Genomic DNA, 18246 nt, shown 5'->3' on the forward strand with positions numbered 1-18246 from the left:
CAAGTGGGTCTGTAGAAGATTAAATAAATTTACTGTATCTTCTTCCCAATGCCCATTACAGGAAGAAGGAGAGGGGGAGATTGGGGAGGAGTGGGTCATCTACTCCATACACTTTTTATTCTTTTGCCATTTTTCATTCTGCACATTAAAAAAGTGGAAAAGTGCCCTTTTGATCATTTCCACACAATTTTTGTAAAATGTGGGCAAACAGCATCCTGCAGAAGAGGATTATAAACCTGGTCACCCCAAACTTCTTCCCCACAACATGAAATCCTTACCAGTTTCATTTGTTGGGATAGTTTTACTTTCGCTCCATTTGCTCCATTTCCAAAAATGTCTAGCCGCACCACAGCGTACTTTTAACGTGTAGTTTGTAGATGGCTGCAACCCATCCAGGATAATTTGGGGGTGTGAATCTTTACTGTACTGCACTGTAATGATTTTCTGCAAAACATGAACATTAAACATGTTTAGGGTCAAACTAAACCACAGAGCCTAGGACTTGCCGATCAGAAGGTCGGCGGTTCGAATCCCCGCGATGGGTGAGCTCCTGTTGCTCGGTCCCTGCTCCTGCCAACCTAGCAGTTCGAAAGCATGTCAAAGTGCAAGTAGATAAATAGGTACCACTCCCACGGGAAGGTAAACGGTGTTTCTGTGAGCTCCTCTGGTACGCCTGCTCCCTCGGCCAATAAAGTGAGATGAGCGCTGCAACCCCAGAGTCAGTCACGACTGGACCTAATGGTCAGGGGTCCCTTTACCCTTTACTTACAGCTTTCTATTGTTAAAAACCTTTTGATGCATTTAAAATAACGTGTTATGCAATACATCCATCCACATTAGAAACTAATAAGATGCAGAGCTGGGCTATATCAAAAGGAATCAAGTTTCAACCAGGACTTTCATGTTAGACCACACACTCCAACACTGGTCAGCAAGGAGTCCTAAGCTAGCCCTGGCTATGGGTGGGACCTTTGTTTAGAACATGGCTGTGCTGTTGGTGTTCAATCTATATATTTCACAGGGTCTTTAAAGGTATAGAAGACTTGTTACGATGCGTGCTTATTTGCTTTGGTTGAAAGTACCAACTTTTTGTGCTCACAGCTTTAACAATGAATGCTACAAACACATCCATGATTACATGGAAGCCAGCCCAGCTCAATATAGTAGTCTCATTCACACATCATAATCAGCGTTGGCTGGTCCACTGGGGCAAATGAGGCACTGCTCCACCAACCTCACTCTGTCCTCAGGCAGCCCACACCTGCCTGACTTCTTTTTTGCACCCAGTCCTGGCTATCAGCTCCTTCTTCCTTAGGCTCAGCGTTGGCATTGAGGAACTAAGTTGGGAGGAGGATGGAAGCAGAACTAGAATTACCGTATTTTTTGCTCTATAAGACTCACTTTTTCCCTCCTAAAAAGTAAGGGGAAATGTGTGTGCGTCTTATGGAGCGAATTCAGGCTGCACAGCTATCCCAGCTTTCACTGCGCAGCGATCCCTCTTGCTGTTCTGGCTTCTGAGATTCAGAATTTTTTTTTCTTGTTTTCCTCCTCCAAAAACTAGGTGCGTCTTGTGGTCTGGTGCGTCTTATAGAGCGAAAAATACGGTAGTTGGCTTTGCTTGACATTGACTGTGGCTCCACCTATTTCTGTCCTACTGATCACAATGGGCATCCGTCACACCACTGATCACAGTAAGCCACAGTTTACGGCTTACAATGAACAAGCAGATGACCCCCACTTCACCTCTAACGCAAGCAACCCCCCCCCCTCCACTGTGGCTTGTTGTGTGAATGCAGGACCACTGTGGCTAGTTCAGGAGAAACAAACAACCAGGAAGCCAATAACATAGCTAGGCATCAGGTTGTGGTTTGTTTCAAGGGAAACAAGTCTCAATCGCACATTTGGAAGTGACAGCAAATCAAATTTCATGGGCTATCATGGGTGCTTTAGTTGAGATTCCTGCACTGATTAGATGACGCTTGGTGTTCCTTCCAACTCTACAAAGCTGTGATTTTATTTTGTTTCTATACTGCTTTATATTTTAAAGAAAAGAAGCGAAATCTCCCCTGTTGGTTCAGGGGAGAAGTGGCACAATAACTCATTTGCTGTAAGCCATAAACCATGGCTTCCCAAAAACTTGGGAACAAGTGTTTTCCTTTGTAAGCATTCGCAGGAATGCACTATATGCCACAGTTCTGTGGAATAACATCTTGACACACAGGGATTCCTTCAGGAGCTGAAAGTTTTGTGCCACATTAAAAAAAATAATACTTTGCTTTTGCAGACTAATCTGGCTATTCTTTTTTTAAAAAAACAACCATTGCATTTATTGAATTTTCACACAGAATACAGCAAGAACCATAACACTGTTAATGTTAAATTTAAAGCATAACAAATATAAAGAAAGAAAACCAAAACAAGTCTGTAAAATGGATGGGAGTAGGACCTTGACGAATACAGTGTTACAAATTCTTGCTTTCCCAACCACAGCTGCTTATGTGTGGACAGGGGACTTAAGTTATTTTCTTTTTTTACAACCATGTACAATAAAACAACACCAGGTTTCATAAAATTTGTATGCCTCTGAACCTTTTTTTAAAAGTGTACATTTTGTAAGTAAGCTTTAACTTTAGCACTAGTTTCCATACTTCTTAAAACAACCATGCAAAAGATTGCCGTCTAGGGTTTTCTAAGCTCTCCGCCATCACGATAGGTTGAGCAATAACAGGAAAGCCACAGATGTTATGAATCTGAAAAAGACTACCACACATTTCTTTGTGCTAATCATGTTTGCTTCTTACCTGTTCCCCATCACGAGAAGCACCATGAATTTCACATAACAGCGGCAGGGCTTCGCTTATTTCATTTATCTGCCATTGTAACTGGATGGCAGTAGCGTTTGTATAACCTGCAAGGAGTTTGTAGGGGGCTGCAGGATGAACTAGTTTGAAAGGGAGAAAGAAAAATGGACACTTCTGAAAGAGCAATTCAGTGAATTTGGACAGTAAAAAATGTGCAATAATAACTCTGAATTATTTCAGGATAGTTTCATAGAATACCATGATAAAAACTGGAGATGCCTCTGCTGCAGTTTGTAATCTGTCTTGGAACATAAATTCAGATAAGAGGAAGTGAGAGTTCTACTGCTGCTATTTATAAATACAGTGCCTTTTTCTAAAAAAAATGTTTAGGGGTACTCTCATTTTCCAACTCACATTGAAATACTGCCCCTCAATGAAGCCAAACTGAGATTCACAAAATGTTTAGGGGTATGTATCCCCCAGGGACATGGGTGGCGCTGTGGGTTAAACCACAGAGCCTAGGACTTGCTGATCCGAAGGTCGGCGGTTCAAATCCCCGCGACGGAGTGAGCTCCCATTGCTCGGTCCCTGCTCCTGCCAACCTAGCAGTTTGAAAGCACATCAAAGTGCAAGTAGATAAATAGGTACCGCTCCGGCGGGAAGGTAAACGGCGTTTCCGTGTGCTGCTCTGGTTCACCAGAAGCAGCTTGGTCATGCTGGCCACATAACCCGGAAGCTGTCTGCAGACAAACGCTGGCTCCCTCAGCCAATAAAGGGGTCCCTTTACCTTTATCCCCCCAGAAAAAGCAACGTATAAATAAATATATGCTAGTAGATACTTGGTGGGTAGGTCTGCTTGTCTCAGTTGTATTTTGGTTCTGCTTGTAGCCATTATAGTCCCTATATGTTAATTGTTTTAGTATTATGTTACTGTTTTCAGAAGGATAGCTTATCAAATTGTTCTGTGCTGTTACAACAGCTTTTTTGTGTTAGCTACTTGTGATATTTGTACAATGTTGTAAGCTGCTCCAATATTTCTTTGAAATATGGAGCAGTATACAGTGGTACCTCGGGTTAAGTACTTAATTCGTCCCGGAGGTCCGTACTTAACCTGAAACTTAACCTGAAGCACCACTTTAGCTAATGGGGTCTCCTGCTGCCGCCGCACCACCGGAGCACAATTTCTGTTCTCATCCTGAAGTAAAGTTCTTACCCTGAAGCACTATTTCTGGGTTAGCGGAGTCTGTAACCTGAAGCGTATGTAACCTGAAGCGTATGTAACCTGAAGCGTATGTAACCCGAGGTACCACTGTACAAATCGTAGCCCTTCTGAAACCCCAGTGCTCTTCAGAATAGACAATATTGAACTAGATGGACTTGGTGCTTGATAGAAGACAGCTTTCTGTGTTCCTACTTCTTCTGCTTCCATTGGTAGCAGTAAGGAGTATCATCCTCTTGGGAGCAAACAGAACAGGGTAAAATGGAGATATTTGCTGAGATTTACCAATCTGGAATTTCAGCTTGCCCAGAATTCTCTTTGTGCAAAAGAACTGGATCACCTAAGAGTTTGTTTTACCCACTTGGGGATGTCAAGTTGTAGCTTGAATTTTGTTTAATGTTTTGGCCCAGCTGCAATATGCAGGAGCCTATTCTTTATTTTCAGATGGTGGTAGTAGGTAAAGTGTAACACTGATAGAGGAAATAAACTCTTACCTCTGTGGGCTACATCAACCGTAATATTGGTAAGTTTCTCTCCAATGCAATTTCTGGATGTCAGTATTAAATTGTATATGGTTTGCTTGCCAATCTTGAATGAACAGAATGGGGAAGAGGTCGAGCTACAATACGTTTCATTGGAAGAACTTTCAAGAAATGGTGATTGACGTTTCGGAGGGGAAGAAAAGAGAGTTTATTGTTCTTCCATCAGAAATAGAATATTAGAGAATATTTGGACCATAATAGAAGTGGAAATCAAGGTTTAAAAAAATGCATACGTTTCTCCCACCCACCACCCACACCACCTCCAGTAGGGCATGTTGAATTTTTCAACTTTCAAATTCCAAAAATGAGGGGAGCTAAAATGTTGTAACTTACTTGAGATTTCAAAATATATTTTAGTTGAATTAATATAATTTAGTTTTGCTTGGTAAGTAAAATGTTTGTAAAAATGCATAGAAATCATTAAAAATGATTGCCAAGTACTTGCAGTTTATTATTATTATTATTATTATTATTATTATTATTATTAAGCATTACTTGACATTTTCAGAAGGTAAAATTAAAATTCTTTGGTTTTTCGAAAGCAGTTTATGTGCTTCTTCTTCGAACGTAGACTTACCAAGCTAAATGTTGTCCAATCACAAAAAGAATAGCAGAGTTGAATTCCTCACCCTCAAAAACATATTTTAAAGTCCCCTCACTTAAGAAGTTTGCAAAAATTTCACCCCCTAAAATGACACACCCTACCACCTCCGCTACAAATTCCTAGTTAGCACTAACTAGGATTCCTTCTGAACCATGTCCTTTAAGACGCAGCCAGCATGACCATTAGTCAGGGCTCTCAGGGATGATGGGAATGGTATCTTAACATCATCTGGAGGGCTATAGCACTTACTGATCAGCACTTACTGTTCCCAACCCTAACCCTGCGGAAAGCCATCTAATTAGACTTTAATTTGATTTTGACCTGTTTTTAGGAGGTAATTTAATTATTGTTTGATTTTATACTAATGTTATATATTTGATGTTAGCCGCCCTGAGCCTGACTTCGGCTGGGGAGGGTGGGATATAAATAAAAGTTGGTTTAATTATTATTATTATTATTATTATTATTATTATTAGCCCCTCCACCCCTATGGCACAAAGGTAAAGTGTTTCCTCTACCTAAGTCCTGTATGCAAATAATCCATTTGATCCAACCCTCTGGTCATCTCCCAGGACACTTTCTGTCCCTGTAATTCATTTTGTCATCAACTCATTTGCTCAAAAAAAGGTATACTATGATGGCTGGCATAACTGTTCTCACTTCCTAAAGATCTCTCCTGTCAGGATCAGGGTTTCAGAACACTTACCCATCAGACAAGGTGAAGCTTGCTGGACATAGCAACTCAGCATCCATATTTTTAGCACCAGGGTGCCAGGTACACTCTAAGTTAATCATGTCTTCTGTTTTGCAGGCTAGGTCTTTGGGTTTATCAGGCTGGTCTGTTGAAACAAGGCTGGATTATAATGTTTTTCTCTTTCATTTCATTCTTTCAACCACCTTTGAAAATAATTACTCTTAGGGTCAGCTGTGAGCACACCATCAACTGACTGCCAATTTTGCAAATCAAATCAATCTGATCTGATATTTTTGCCACCTTTGACATGTCATGGTGACTTTCAGGATATTCATTTACTAGGATAATTTATACCATATCTTTCTACTTTGCAAACTTTCACTCAAGGTGGTTGATAATGTCCAAAGAACAGAACAATCATCAGCAGTCTTTTTAAGGCTGAAAACTGCATGGCAAATTATTAAAACACCCAATTCAGGCCCAAAAAACATGGGGAATTAAAAAGCACGTGTGAACAAAACTCATCACCAGATGTAGGAACTTAACAAGACATGGGGCACAAACTGAGGTATGACTACATAAACAACTCTCTCATTCTTCCCAACTTAACCTAGCACCCATCCACACGTATCAGGATATGGAGAAGGGCCTCTCCATATCTTGGGGTGTGGGAAGAACAGAAGGAGGCAGTCCTTTGGAAAGAGGGTGAGGAACATCAAATGTCTCTCCCCCTGGTCTTCATCTGGCCCACAGGACTCTCCCCAGACCAGGCACATCCGTGGTCCTCCTCAAGTTCTCTTATCAGATAGAATGTGCCCTTGAACTGTGATAAGGCCTCTTGCTCAGAGGATAAAGAGAAGCTCTGGTCAGGAGGAAAGAAGGTTATTCACCCCTGCTTTAGGACATGAGCTCCTCTTCAGATATTCCTGTTACAAAATTTCATGAACCTGGCCAGGAAGTATAAAAAGCTGCTCAGATGGACACAATCCCCTCCCGCAATGGAAACACCAAATATTTTCTGCTTACTGGTCACAAAGAGAGATGCACTTTCAGAATCACACTGGATAGTGTAGCCAAGTCTCTTGGAATGGGTAACATTTTTCAAAGTAACTAATACTCTTCGTTGCAGTCCAATGTTCATCTGCTTATCACCAAAATAAAAATTCGGTACACTCTTGTTTTCCGCCCCAATGCAGCAATACTTGACGTCAGAACCCATTTCAACGAACTTATTACCCTCTGGCCATAAGAAATGCCAGCGAATGTTTACGACATCCATCCCTGAACAAAGAAACGGGGGGGGGGGGGGGGAGAGATTTGCTTGTACATATAATTGTGACAATGAAACAGGCACCCTTTGTGGCATTCCAGCCCCACTCCATAAATTAAGAGTTTTAATTTAAAAATAAAAAAAAATAGTTTCCAGGGCAACAATTCCTACCACAGAATGAACACAATGAGGCTTACTTCTGAAGAAGTATTATAGGATTACGTTTCATTCATTGTAACTAGAACTCACTGTACATTTGTGTGTGTGACTTCATCACCACCTCAAAGGCTTTTTTTCTATGAAAGATCACACTGTTAAGTACATAGGGCAGTCCTAAAAGTTCTACATGGCTCTGAACTTTTTGCGGTAACAAACCAAACAACAAACCATCTGGAAGTTATTGTTTCATCTCAAAAGTTGTCTCAGAAGTTTCCTTGATATCTATTGGGGAGTTGGGGAGAAGAGATTGCTCCCATGTTGTTATTAGCATCCGTCTGTCTCAGGAGACAATGGAGTGCGCCTCTGGGGGTGAAGTAAAACCACTGGGGAATCACGGCGCCTGCTGTGGCTGCAGGGACAAGAAACTCGTAACTGCTGCCTCCTGCATTGTTTTGCTTGCATTAGTAGCATCAAAGTGACCTCTCCTACACCAATCGGGAGTGGAGCCCCTAAGACAGTTGGATGGTGTCTTGTACACCTCCTTCTGGCAACTCCTGCAGCCAAGCTGGTGCCAAATGTATTGCTCTGCTTTCCTTTGGACCACATTAGTGAGGCTGAGAGGGGGTTCATTGTCTGGGCAACCCAGGACCTCTATGCTCACTGCCTAGGCTTGCACATGGGGAGGTCACATTCAGTTTCATTTCACCTCCAGATGTGTACTCCATTCTCTCTAGACAGACGGATGCCAATGACGTAATGGCTTTAATAGCTTTACATATGAAATTTCTGCAACGGTTGTTTTGGTTGTTGATGTTTTCATTCTTAGATTGCTTTGAGATATCTTATGCAAAGCAACTCATAAATGGAAAAAATAAAGAAATAAAGGCAATAACGTGTTGCCATGTGCACTATAGTTATTTAAATAGTGCCTTGGTACTCTACACTGTACACAATAGGTTAATTCTAAGCCTCAGGGGGTTTCCCACTTTATCGTTAGTGTTGTGGAGGCAGTGGAGGGATGTGGAGCCAAAAGAAAGCAGAGGAAGAATATATATGCATTTTAGTTATACTAACTTAGGCATGCTGTTTTGGAATTAGGGAGTTGTGTCAAAGGCGTCATGGAAAACGAGGGTTTTGATGATGTTTTTGAAAGAAGAGTGAAAGTTGGCATAAGTTGAGCTGTCTGCAATTTCCTGTATTTCCTGCTACTTAATTATTTTTCTAAGTATTTTGTGAAGAAACACCCACTGATCCCATGAATAGAAAGTGCATGTGGTAACGAAATCTTTGTTCAATTTAAAGGGGAACACAGAATGATGAGGCAGGATTTGTGAGCCATTGTGGTTTTGCTGTTTCTATAAAAATAGAGTATTTTCATCCCAAAGCTACATTTTGAAATGACTCTGATTAGTCCTAGGGATGGAAGCAGTGTCAGAAGGAAAATGGATTGATATGGATTATATATGTGTGTGTGTTTGTCTGTAACTTTGTACTAATGTAACATTTTTACATGCAACTGTATGTAATTTTTGCATTTAAGCTGTTGTTGCTTCAGTTTTCTGTACACCGCTTAGAGATATTTGCAGTATATTGAGCAGTACAGAAATTAAATCATCAAGCAAGCAAGGAAGAGAGCAAGCAGATAAGATAGGTTCTGTTTGCTCTTAATGCAAATCGAACACATCAACACTTCCCAAAAGGACATGAAAAATGAAGCACAAAATTCTTTCAAAATTCTTCCAAAATCTTTCAAAAATCATGCTTCCTCAGATTCTGTAACGCTGTTCTTCAACAAAACGTGTGTGTAAATGTGTAAATAAGCATGCCTTATATTTGGAGCAACTGCTTTCAAAAATGCCCTGGCTATCGGCCAGGCTATAGGCTCTCTTTCCTTGCATTCAACAGTGATATTACAGTTCCCCCAATGGGCATTTTGCTCTTTCATACTTAAAGGTGACAATGTTTGCTCACCATCTGCTATCTTCCATGGGCTCCAGTTGCTCCAAACTTCAGAAAACCTCACCATGCTCCTGATCCTTACTGCATGAGCTGCACACTCCAAGGGTATTTCGGAAGTCCAGTTCCATTGCAGATGTCTATTTGATTTACTGACAGTGGTCGTATAATTCTCCTAAAAAGCAGGCAATTGAAAAAGAAAACAGCGAGGCAATATATATCTTAGTTGAATAATTAGGGACAACTCTATCAGTAGAGCATGAGACTCTTAATCTCATGGTTGTGGGTTCGAGCCCCATGTTGGGTGCAAGATTCCTGCACTGAAGGGGGTTGGACTAGATCAGGACAGGCCAACCTTTCAGACCAAATGGGTCTGCAAAGAGTACTTTGACACAGAACCCACAGGCTGGACAATACATGGCTGCACAAGAGGGGAGGCAGCGAGGCCAATATTTAAAGCCCACTCCAGCCCCCAGCCCTTGCGCTGCCTTCCCAAAGAGATTGGAAAGGAGGTGCAAGGCTCTGGCATTGTCCTAGAGTCCTCCCACCTCCTTCCCAAAGCTGGGAAAGCACTAACTAGGCACTAACTAAGATGCCGGAGCACTCTAGGACCCTGTCAGAACCCTCACACCGCCTTCCCCAAACCCAGTGCCTCATCTACCTGTGGGGGGACATCAAATGTTGCCAAGAGCTGCCCAAAAGATATTGAGGGCTGTGTGTGGCCCTTGAACCATGAGTTGGACCACCGTGGACTAGATGATCCTCATGGTCCCTTCCAACTCTAGAATTCTATAGATTATACCCTTTAGCTTATGAAATGTGCAGGCATCTGTATATGTGGAGGAATGACCGTTCTAAAAATAATAATCAAAGGGCTGTTTCCAATGTTGCATGAGCAGAACTCAAGCTCGCACAACAGATCTTTCCTTATTCCATATTCTTCCTCCTCGTCCTCTGCAGAAGCATAGCTGTCAACTTACAGATTTGAAAACAAGGACCAGCAGCCTCGAAAATAAGGGATCAGCAGCCAAAATAAGGGATTTTCTGAACAAGGGTATGGTCAACTTCTGAGCCCCTCCGAGCCAAAGGCAGAAAGCCCAGCCAGCAGCCAAACGAAGCCTCAAGTAGTGGTTCCCACAGCGCAGCAACCCGGCAAAGTAGATGCAGCAAGGAAAACCACCATCACCTCTCCGCTGGGAAGCGCTGAGCAAAGGCAACGCGGCCAATTTGATCGGCACAAGGCATGCAAGCTCCACCCCCCAGTCGTTCCTAGAGTCCTTATTGGGTGAGCAATGCAGCCAAGCAACACAGTTGGAGCCTCCCTCCTCCCTGGCCAGCAGGGACGGAGGGAAAGGAGCTGCTTCCTTTGAAACCCGGGAAATGTACGGGATATCATCAATCCGGGACAGCAGCAGGACACGGCGCTGGGATAAGGGAGTTTCCCGTCAAATAAGGGACGGTTGACAGCTATGTGCAGAAGCCACTGCGCCTCATCCCTCCAAGAGATCAGGGAGACCTACCGCAACATTTTGGGCTGTGTTGCATGAGGTTGCAGTGCCGGGAGAGGGGCTGTCTACTGAACTTAAACATTGGCTTAAGAATCCTCTGCTCAATTCCAGGCAACTCCTCCCTCTCTCACTGCAGCCCCATGTGACACAGACCACACTATTCAACAGGTCTCCCTACAACAATCCGGAAAGACTTTCTAGTTTATTTATTTATTTGTTGAATTTATATCCCACCTTTGGCCGCCATGGAGCTCAGCGTGTCTTCTCCCCCCGCCCCATTTAATTCCCACAACAACCCTGTGAGGTAGATTAGGCTGAGAGGCAGTGACTGGCCCAAGGTCACTCAGTGAGCTTCCTTGCTTTTCTTGGTTAGTCACTTTTGGTGAAAGATAACACTGGATCACGGACTAAACGAATAAGCCTGAATCGTTTCCAGACTTCCAAGTGAATGCAGGGTGACTGTCAACATACACCACTGGTGCCTTTTCAGTTTTCTGACTTTTGCAAAATGTGCTTGGGAATTGGCAACGTTCACGTACGAGTTGAGGCAGTCGCTAATTTTGGACATTCAATACAACTTACGTAAGACCAATACGTTGAAAGCTAGCTCCACTAATATCAGCTCGGTTTAGCAACTCGGTCAAAGATCTAGTCACACCCACCCACCCACACAACTTATCTCTTATGTTCCACTTGTTTTCAGTTAGATAGGTTAGGCAGATAATACTTTCTACTTTGTCAGATTAAATGATAGCTTGAAGTGTTTGTTAAGTGTATTCAATATACCTTAACTTTCTGTAACAAAATCTACTAGATTTGCTTGACACCTCAGCATTCCATTTATTGCTGGACTATGGAACACTGGGTCTACTTTTAAATGGACTAACCATTAGCTTAAATACTGAATTATTTTGATTACCGTATTTTTTGCTCTATAAGACTCACTTTTCCCCTCCTAAAAAGTAAGGGGGAATGTGTGTGCGTCTTATGGAGTGAATGCAGGCTGCACAGCTATCCCAGAAGCCAGAACAGCAAGAGGGATCGCTGCTTTCGCTGCGCAGCGATCCCTCTTGCTGTTCTGGCTTCTGAGATTCAGAATATATATTTTCTTGTTTTCGTCTTCCAAAAACTAGGTGCTTCTTGTGGTCTGGTGCATCTTATAGAGCGAAAAATACGGTATTTTAAACAACTTTATTCACAAAACTTACAGCCCATGCTTGATTATGTGCTAACAAAACCCAAGGAGAAATTACAATGCCCTACAGACCTGGGTTTTGTTTGTTTGTTTTTTAAAAAATGTACACAGCTGATAGCAATTTCGCATTGGGGTTCTGTTCCTGACCCCTGCTTGTGGAAGTGCTCCCTGCCCCATGACACTCCTCCCCCCATTACACCCTTTTCATGCTGTGTTGATTGACATTTCCGGGTCACTTCTGGGTTCAGTGCAATGCACATGTGGGTGATTGCACATCTTTTGGACGTGCATTAATCAGCCATTGCCTGAATGTGAAAGCTTTGTTGTTCCTCAAGAGCAAATGAGGAAGACAATTCTTTCATAAATATGCCTCCATATTCCAGACAATAAGACTAGAGAAAAGATACTACAGTGGTACCTCCGATTGCGAACAGGAACTGTTCCAGAGGTCCGGCCGGAATCCGAGGTTTTCGCAACCGGAGGAGAAGCGGTAGACTGCTTCTGCGCATGCAGGCGTGGTGAAACACTTCCGGGTTTGCCCAAGGTTAACGTAAGCCAAGGTGCTACTGTATTTAATTCTATGATTCAGCCCTTTTGCAATTACAATTCTGGGTATTTACAGCAGTTTAAGGAACTGGCTGGCAGGCGCTGGGACCGAGTGACGGGAGCGCACCCTGCCGCGGGGATTCGAACCGCCGACCTTTCGATCAGCAAGTCCTAGGCGCTGAGGCTTTAACCCACAGCGCCACCCGCGTCCCGGGTCGCTCGGTCCCAGCGCCTGCCAACCTAGCAGTTCGAAAGCACCCTTGGGTGCAAGTAGATAAATAGGGACCGCTTACTAGCGGGAAGGTAAACAGCGTTCCGTGTGCTGCGCTGGCTCGCCAGATGCAGCTTGTCATGCTGGCCATGTGACCCAGAAGTGTCTCCGGACAGCGCTGGCTCCCGGCCTATAGAGTGAGATGAACGCACAACCCTAGAGTCTGGCAAGAGTGGCCCGTACAGGCAGGGGTACCTTTACCTTTACCTTTTAAGGAACTGGCTAAGTATTGTGGCTGGGATTAAGAATCCTGGGTTTCAACTCAACATAGAACAATAACTTTCCCCAGCCTATATTCAAATGTTTTGCTTTTTCTAATGCAGCCTGGTAAGTATATTTTGAATAACAGGCATAGAAGAGAACACATATGTATGTGGCTTATCTGGTTTACATAGGAAGCCATCTAAAACTGAGCCAGACCATTGATCCATCTAGCTCAGTATTAACTACATTGACAGGCAAAAGTTCTAGGCCTTTCCCACCTATACCTGGAAAGGCCAGGGTCTGGGAATTTCACGAAAAGTTGGGAAGTCAATAATCTTCTCTTCGGTTCGATTGACTTGGATATTAAAAACAAGATCTGTTTCAGAGTAGTATGCTTCAGAATCATCGCCAACATCCCATTTCACTGATAGCTGCTGAAGACGAATGTTCATGGAAATCTCAAGGTTTCTAGGTTGAAACAGATTACGATCTAAGGGAGAAAAGAAAAGACTCACTGACACTTCAGGATCTGCTGAACAATCTTTAGGGTAACATTTACCCAAGAATAGTTCCATCAACGGTGGTGTAGCATATACAGTGGTACCTCGGGTTACATACGCTTCAGGTTAAATACGCTTTAGGTTACAGACTCCGCTAACCCAGAAATAGTGCCTTGGGTTAAGAACTTTGCTTCAGGATGAGAACAGAAATGGTGCTCTGGCGGTGTGGTGGCAGCAGGAGGCCCCATTAGCTAAAGTGGTGCTTCAGGTTAAGAACAGTTTCAGGTTAAGAATGGACCTCCGGAACGAATTAAGTACTTAACCCAAGGTACCACTGTAACCTGGTACTTCTGCTTTGTGTAAAATAACTAAAAATCCCTGCACTTAAGGAAACAGATACCTAGAAAATGTTCCTCATTTGGCCTGAAAATATGCTTTACAGTGCAATTATTTACTTGTCTGCTCAGAAGTGTGCTCCATTGAATACAGTGGTACCTCCGTTTACGTACTTAATCCATTCCGGAAGTCCATTCTTAAACCGAAGCCTTTCTTAAACCAAGGCGCACTTTCCCTAATGAGGCCTCCCGCCACCGGTGCCCTTCCACCGATCAGCTTCCTTTCTTAGACAGAGGTAAAGTTCTCAAACCAGGACACTATTTCCGTTTTTGCGGAGTTTGTAAACCAAATTGTTGTTAAACCGGACTGTTCTTAAACCGAGGTACCACTGTACTTTGCTACATACACGTAAGTAAGTAGTACCAGTTTTCTTTTTAAAAGCAGGGAATTACCAATCCCAGTTGGTACACACATTCAAACACACATAGTTGCCTTGCTATATATGTACTATTTCTTTTCAAGGAACCAAGCATACATATACATACCTTGATTTTCAAAAAGGCCAGAATGCAATAGTACATAGAGAACTACCGTACGAAGCACCAAATGCTCCATTGGTTATACCTGAAAAAAACAAGCAATACATTTCTTTGGGTAAATCCTCTGTTTGGAATCACATTCAACAACCCCAAATTAATTTTCAAACAATGTAATAAAATGATCTGAACCACTGTCTGATACTCTTGGACAGAAATAGGGTAGTCCCTGGGCTAATCTTGACCCTCCAGAGATCCAAACTGGCTTGGCCATTTTTATTTTAAGCCAGGCGCACCCACCAATCAAGTGATGTCACCTGTCAATCATATGGTGCAATGCCACACCTTACCAGGGCAGCGCTGCAATTGATTTGCTCAGTCAAGCCTCCCCGAAAGAGACTTTCCCCTCAGACAGTTTTCAATTAGGAGCCAGAATATCTGTTGCTAGGGAGTTGTTGAAGGAGTCTCTGGCCACTGTGAGCACAGGACTCAATTGCTGGATCACGCCAGTGGCACAACTGTAATTGAAAACTAATAAAAAATTATTACAGAATGAAGCGGCCATGTTGAGAAACCTTAGTTCACTATCATCCATGCAGAATGTATAATAATATAACTCCAAGGATGCCAACAAGCAGGACTTTCTATCTATAAAAGTCACTGAATAAAATTATCTGATACTGCCTTAAAAAAAATAAAAATGTGGTATTTATCTAGTTGTGCATTCTTTTTAAATTGAGGTTAAAACCAACTTTTTCCTGCTTTACTGTATGTGGTAAACTGCTTCTTTATGCTAAGCTGCAACCCAACCTAATTCATGTGTCCTGCACTAACACAGAGACCAGAATGCAGTTCTTGGTTAGGCAGCAGAATTCTCTGGGTTTAGTAACACAGTTTTGGTTCAAAAAACAGGAGCATAAAAATGCATTTACAGGAATACTGTATAGCCCCCCATTTTAGGGAGAAAAGCGTACGAAGTGTATATTGACCAGTTAAATGGGGTTTGACAGCTCATTAGCACAGATGGGCTCATCATGCCCTTACTTCTGCCAAAAGACCAATATTGATTCACTGGGAAAAGAATACTTTTGGCCCCCTTTGATCATTGGATAGAAGATATGACAACTCTTGCAGCCTATGAATGGATTGCTTTTAGACGCAGATTGTGTATGGATAAATATGATGACGACTTGGAATGCATTTGTAAAAATTGTAAATAAATGTATCGGGACGTGGGTGGCGCTGTGGGTTAAACCACAGAGCCTAGGATTTGCTGATCAGAAGGTCAGTGGTTCGAATCCACGCGACGGGGTGAGCTCCCATTGCTCGGTCCCTGCTCCTGCCAACCTAGCAGTTCAAAAGCACATCAAAGTGCAAGTAGATAAATAGGTACCACTCCGGCGGGAAGGTAAACGGCATTTCCGTGCACTGCTCTGGTTCGCCAGAAGTGGCTTAGTCATGTTGGCCACATGACCCGGAAGCTGTACGCCGGCTCCCTTGGCCAATAAAACGAGATGAGCGCCGCAGCCCCAGAGTCGGCCATGACTGGACCTAATGGTATGGGGTCCCTTTACCTTTAAATAAATGTATACTTGCTGGAATAATAGCATTACAGTGGTACCTCCGGTTGGAAACAGGATCTGTTCCGGAGGTCTGGCCACATCCCGAGGAATTCTTAACCAGAGGACCGCTTCTGCGCATGCGCACATGGTGAAACCCGAAAAAATATTTCCGGGTTTGCCACATTCGCATCCCAAAGTCTACATATCCAGAAGGATATGTAAGCGGAGGTACGACTGTGCTTATATACACATTATCGTATTGTATCACAGTTTCACGCACCTTTTTCTTTTTAAAATTTCTTTCCGTTTTAATTTCTTGTCCCCTGAAAAAATTCAGTAAAATATAAGTATTCCTTTCACAGATAGAACAAGAACAGTTTGCAGACCTAAATTGGCATTTGGCAAATATTTCCCTGATATAACTCCACAGTAATGCAGCAGTGTTTTGTTTTTGCTGTGACTGTTCTTGTTTTTATGAATGTCAAGTGTTCTAAAAGCTAACCAAATACTTTTTCTAAAAATCAGTCATCATAGAGAATGTGGAGGAAGGAAGGTTCCCATGCAGAAACAAAGATGCAATGCCCATACAGAGCATTTGTTCTGCAATGTTTTGTTTCCCTTTAAACAAAAGTAAACCACCGAACCCATATGCGTGCACTTAATGCATAGCAGATTATGTTGGAGCTCCACTAGATTTCAACGTTTAATGGGCTGCTGTGTGATAGATTCCAGTAAAGACAAGGAAGAAGCAGCCAAATCTATTTGTTTCAGTGCCAGATGTGTCAAACAGCACATGCATATAAATCACCCATTGGATGCAAGTAAGAATGGTCAGCCAGCAAAGTAAGGTTCAACATTAAGATACAGCATCCCATCTTCTGAATTGGTCGTGCTGATGGAAGTTAATGAAATATCTGCCAACATCAGCCTGTACTGGAAATGATAAGACAGGACAGAATACCTGGCAAACATCCCAGAAAAATTGGGACACCTCATTTTTTATCGTGAAAGAACAGGGGCCATTTGGGTTGCTGTGATCTCACATGATTTTGCAGTGTGATCACACACACACACACACCATGGGGAAAGTGTTTTCTCGGGGTCTGTGATCTCCCATGGCAACCCCAAAACATGTGTTTTGGGGCATCATGCCTGGGAAAGCACTTTTTGGGGAGTGGGGGGACCACCGTGAGAGATCACACAAGGTCATGGCAACTGAAATGGTCCCTGTGCTCTCACAATAAAAAACGTGAAGATGGTGTCCAGGATTATGGATTCAAAATGTTATGGTAGGGTATAGTATAGTATGGTAGAGTGGTTAGAGCATTGGTGGGGAACCTGTCACCCTCCAGTTGTAGTTGGACTCCCAAATAGCATGGTCAATGGTCAGGTATGATGCGAGTTGTAGTTCAGAAATGTCAAGAGGGCCACCATTTTCCCACTCCTGAGCTAGACTTGAGAACCAGGACCAGGCAGACTTGGTTTCAAATTACCACTCAGGTGAGATGTACATTGGTACCTCGGGTTAAGTACTTAATTCATTCCGGAGGTCCGTACTTAACCTGAAACTGTTCTTAACCTGAAGCACCACTTTAGCTAATGGGGCCTCCTGCTGCTGCTGCGCCACCGGAGCACGATTTCTGTTCTCATCCTGAAGCAAAGTTCTTAACCTGAAGCACTATTTCTGGGTTAGCGGAGTCTGTAACCTGAAGCATATGTAACCTGAAGCGTATGTAACCCGAGGTACCACTGTATAGTGCTCACTCTCTCTCAAGCCCACCCAACAGGTTTTTGAAACTAGGAGAAGCCAGCATGCAGCACCCTGAGCTCTTGGGAGCTAAGATGAAATGTGATAGTTGCAAACATAAAGGTAAAGGGACCCCTGACCATTAGGTCCAGTCACGAACGACTCTGGAGTTGCGGCGCTCATCTCGCTCTATAGGCTGAGGGAGCCGGAATACAGCTTCCGGGTCATGAGGCCAGCATGACTAAGCTGCTTCTGGCGAACCAGAGCAGCCCACGGAAACGCCGTTTACCTTCCTGCCGGAGCGGTACCTATTTATCTACTTTGATGTGCTTTTGAACTGCTAGGTTGGCAAACATATTCACTATTTTTTCAGTGCATACCATAGCTCTCTATATTTACAGCACTTTGATGTTTCCACAGATGTTGCAACAGTTAAGCAGCTTCCTTTATTACTATGCCCCTGCACTGATTTGCAATAATGCGATAAATGTTGCAATAAAATGAAACCGTGCATTTTAAACAAATGGGATGTAGCAGGGTTACAAAACCACACAGCTACATGTTTGATTAGTACACAGTCAGCCTCTGTCTATTTT

General features: G+C 42.9%; 1 protein-coding gene across 6 annotated transcripts in view; it reads right to left on the reverse strand.

Annotated features, from left to right (window-relative positions):
• OSMR (oncostatin M receptor) overlaps window positions 1-18246 on the reverse strand; it is a 52140-nt gene that overhangs the window by 23243 nt on the left and 10651 nt on the right. For 3 of the 6 annotated variants that reach the window (XM_083402758.1, XM_083402755.1, XM_083402756.1), the window contains 9 exons: window positions 16184-16226; window positions 14351-14429; window positions 13254-13459; window positions 9261-9420; window positions 6887-7141; window positions 5873-6005; window positions 4515-4663; window positions 2802-2941; window positions 279-444 (listed from right to left, as the gene is read on the reverse strand). In XM_083402758.1, the coding sequence (XP_083258884.1) occupies window positions 279-444; window positions 2802-2941; window positions 4515-4663; window positions 5873-6005; window positions 6887-7141; window positions 9261-9420; window positions 13254-13459; window positions 14351-14420 (1279 nt within the window). In that variant the 5' untranslated portion in view covers window positions 14421-14429; window positions 16184-16226. The remainder of the gene's footprint in view (window positions 1-278; window positions 445-2801; window positions 2942-4514; window positions 4664-5872; window positions 6006-6886; window positions 7142-9260; window positions 9421-13253; window positions 13460-14350; window positions 14430-16183; window positions 16227-18246) is intronic. The other 3 variants (XM_083402754.1, XM_083402759.1, XM_083402757.1) reach the window with 1 other exon arrangement.

This window comes from Podarcis tiliguerta, assembly GCF_965153285.1.
Source record: "Podarcis tiliguerta genome assembly, chromosome: 11".
NCBI classification, from domain to species: Eukaryota; Metazoa; Chordata; class Lepidosauria; order Squamata; family Lacertidae; genus Podarcis; species Podarcis tiliguerta.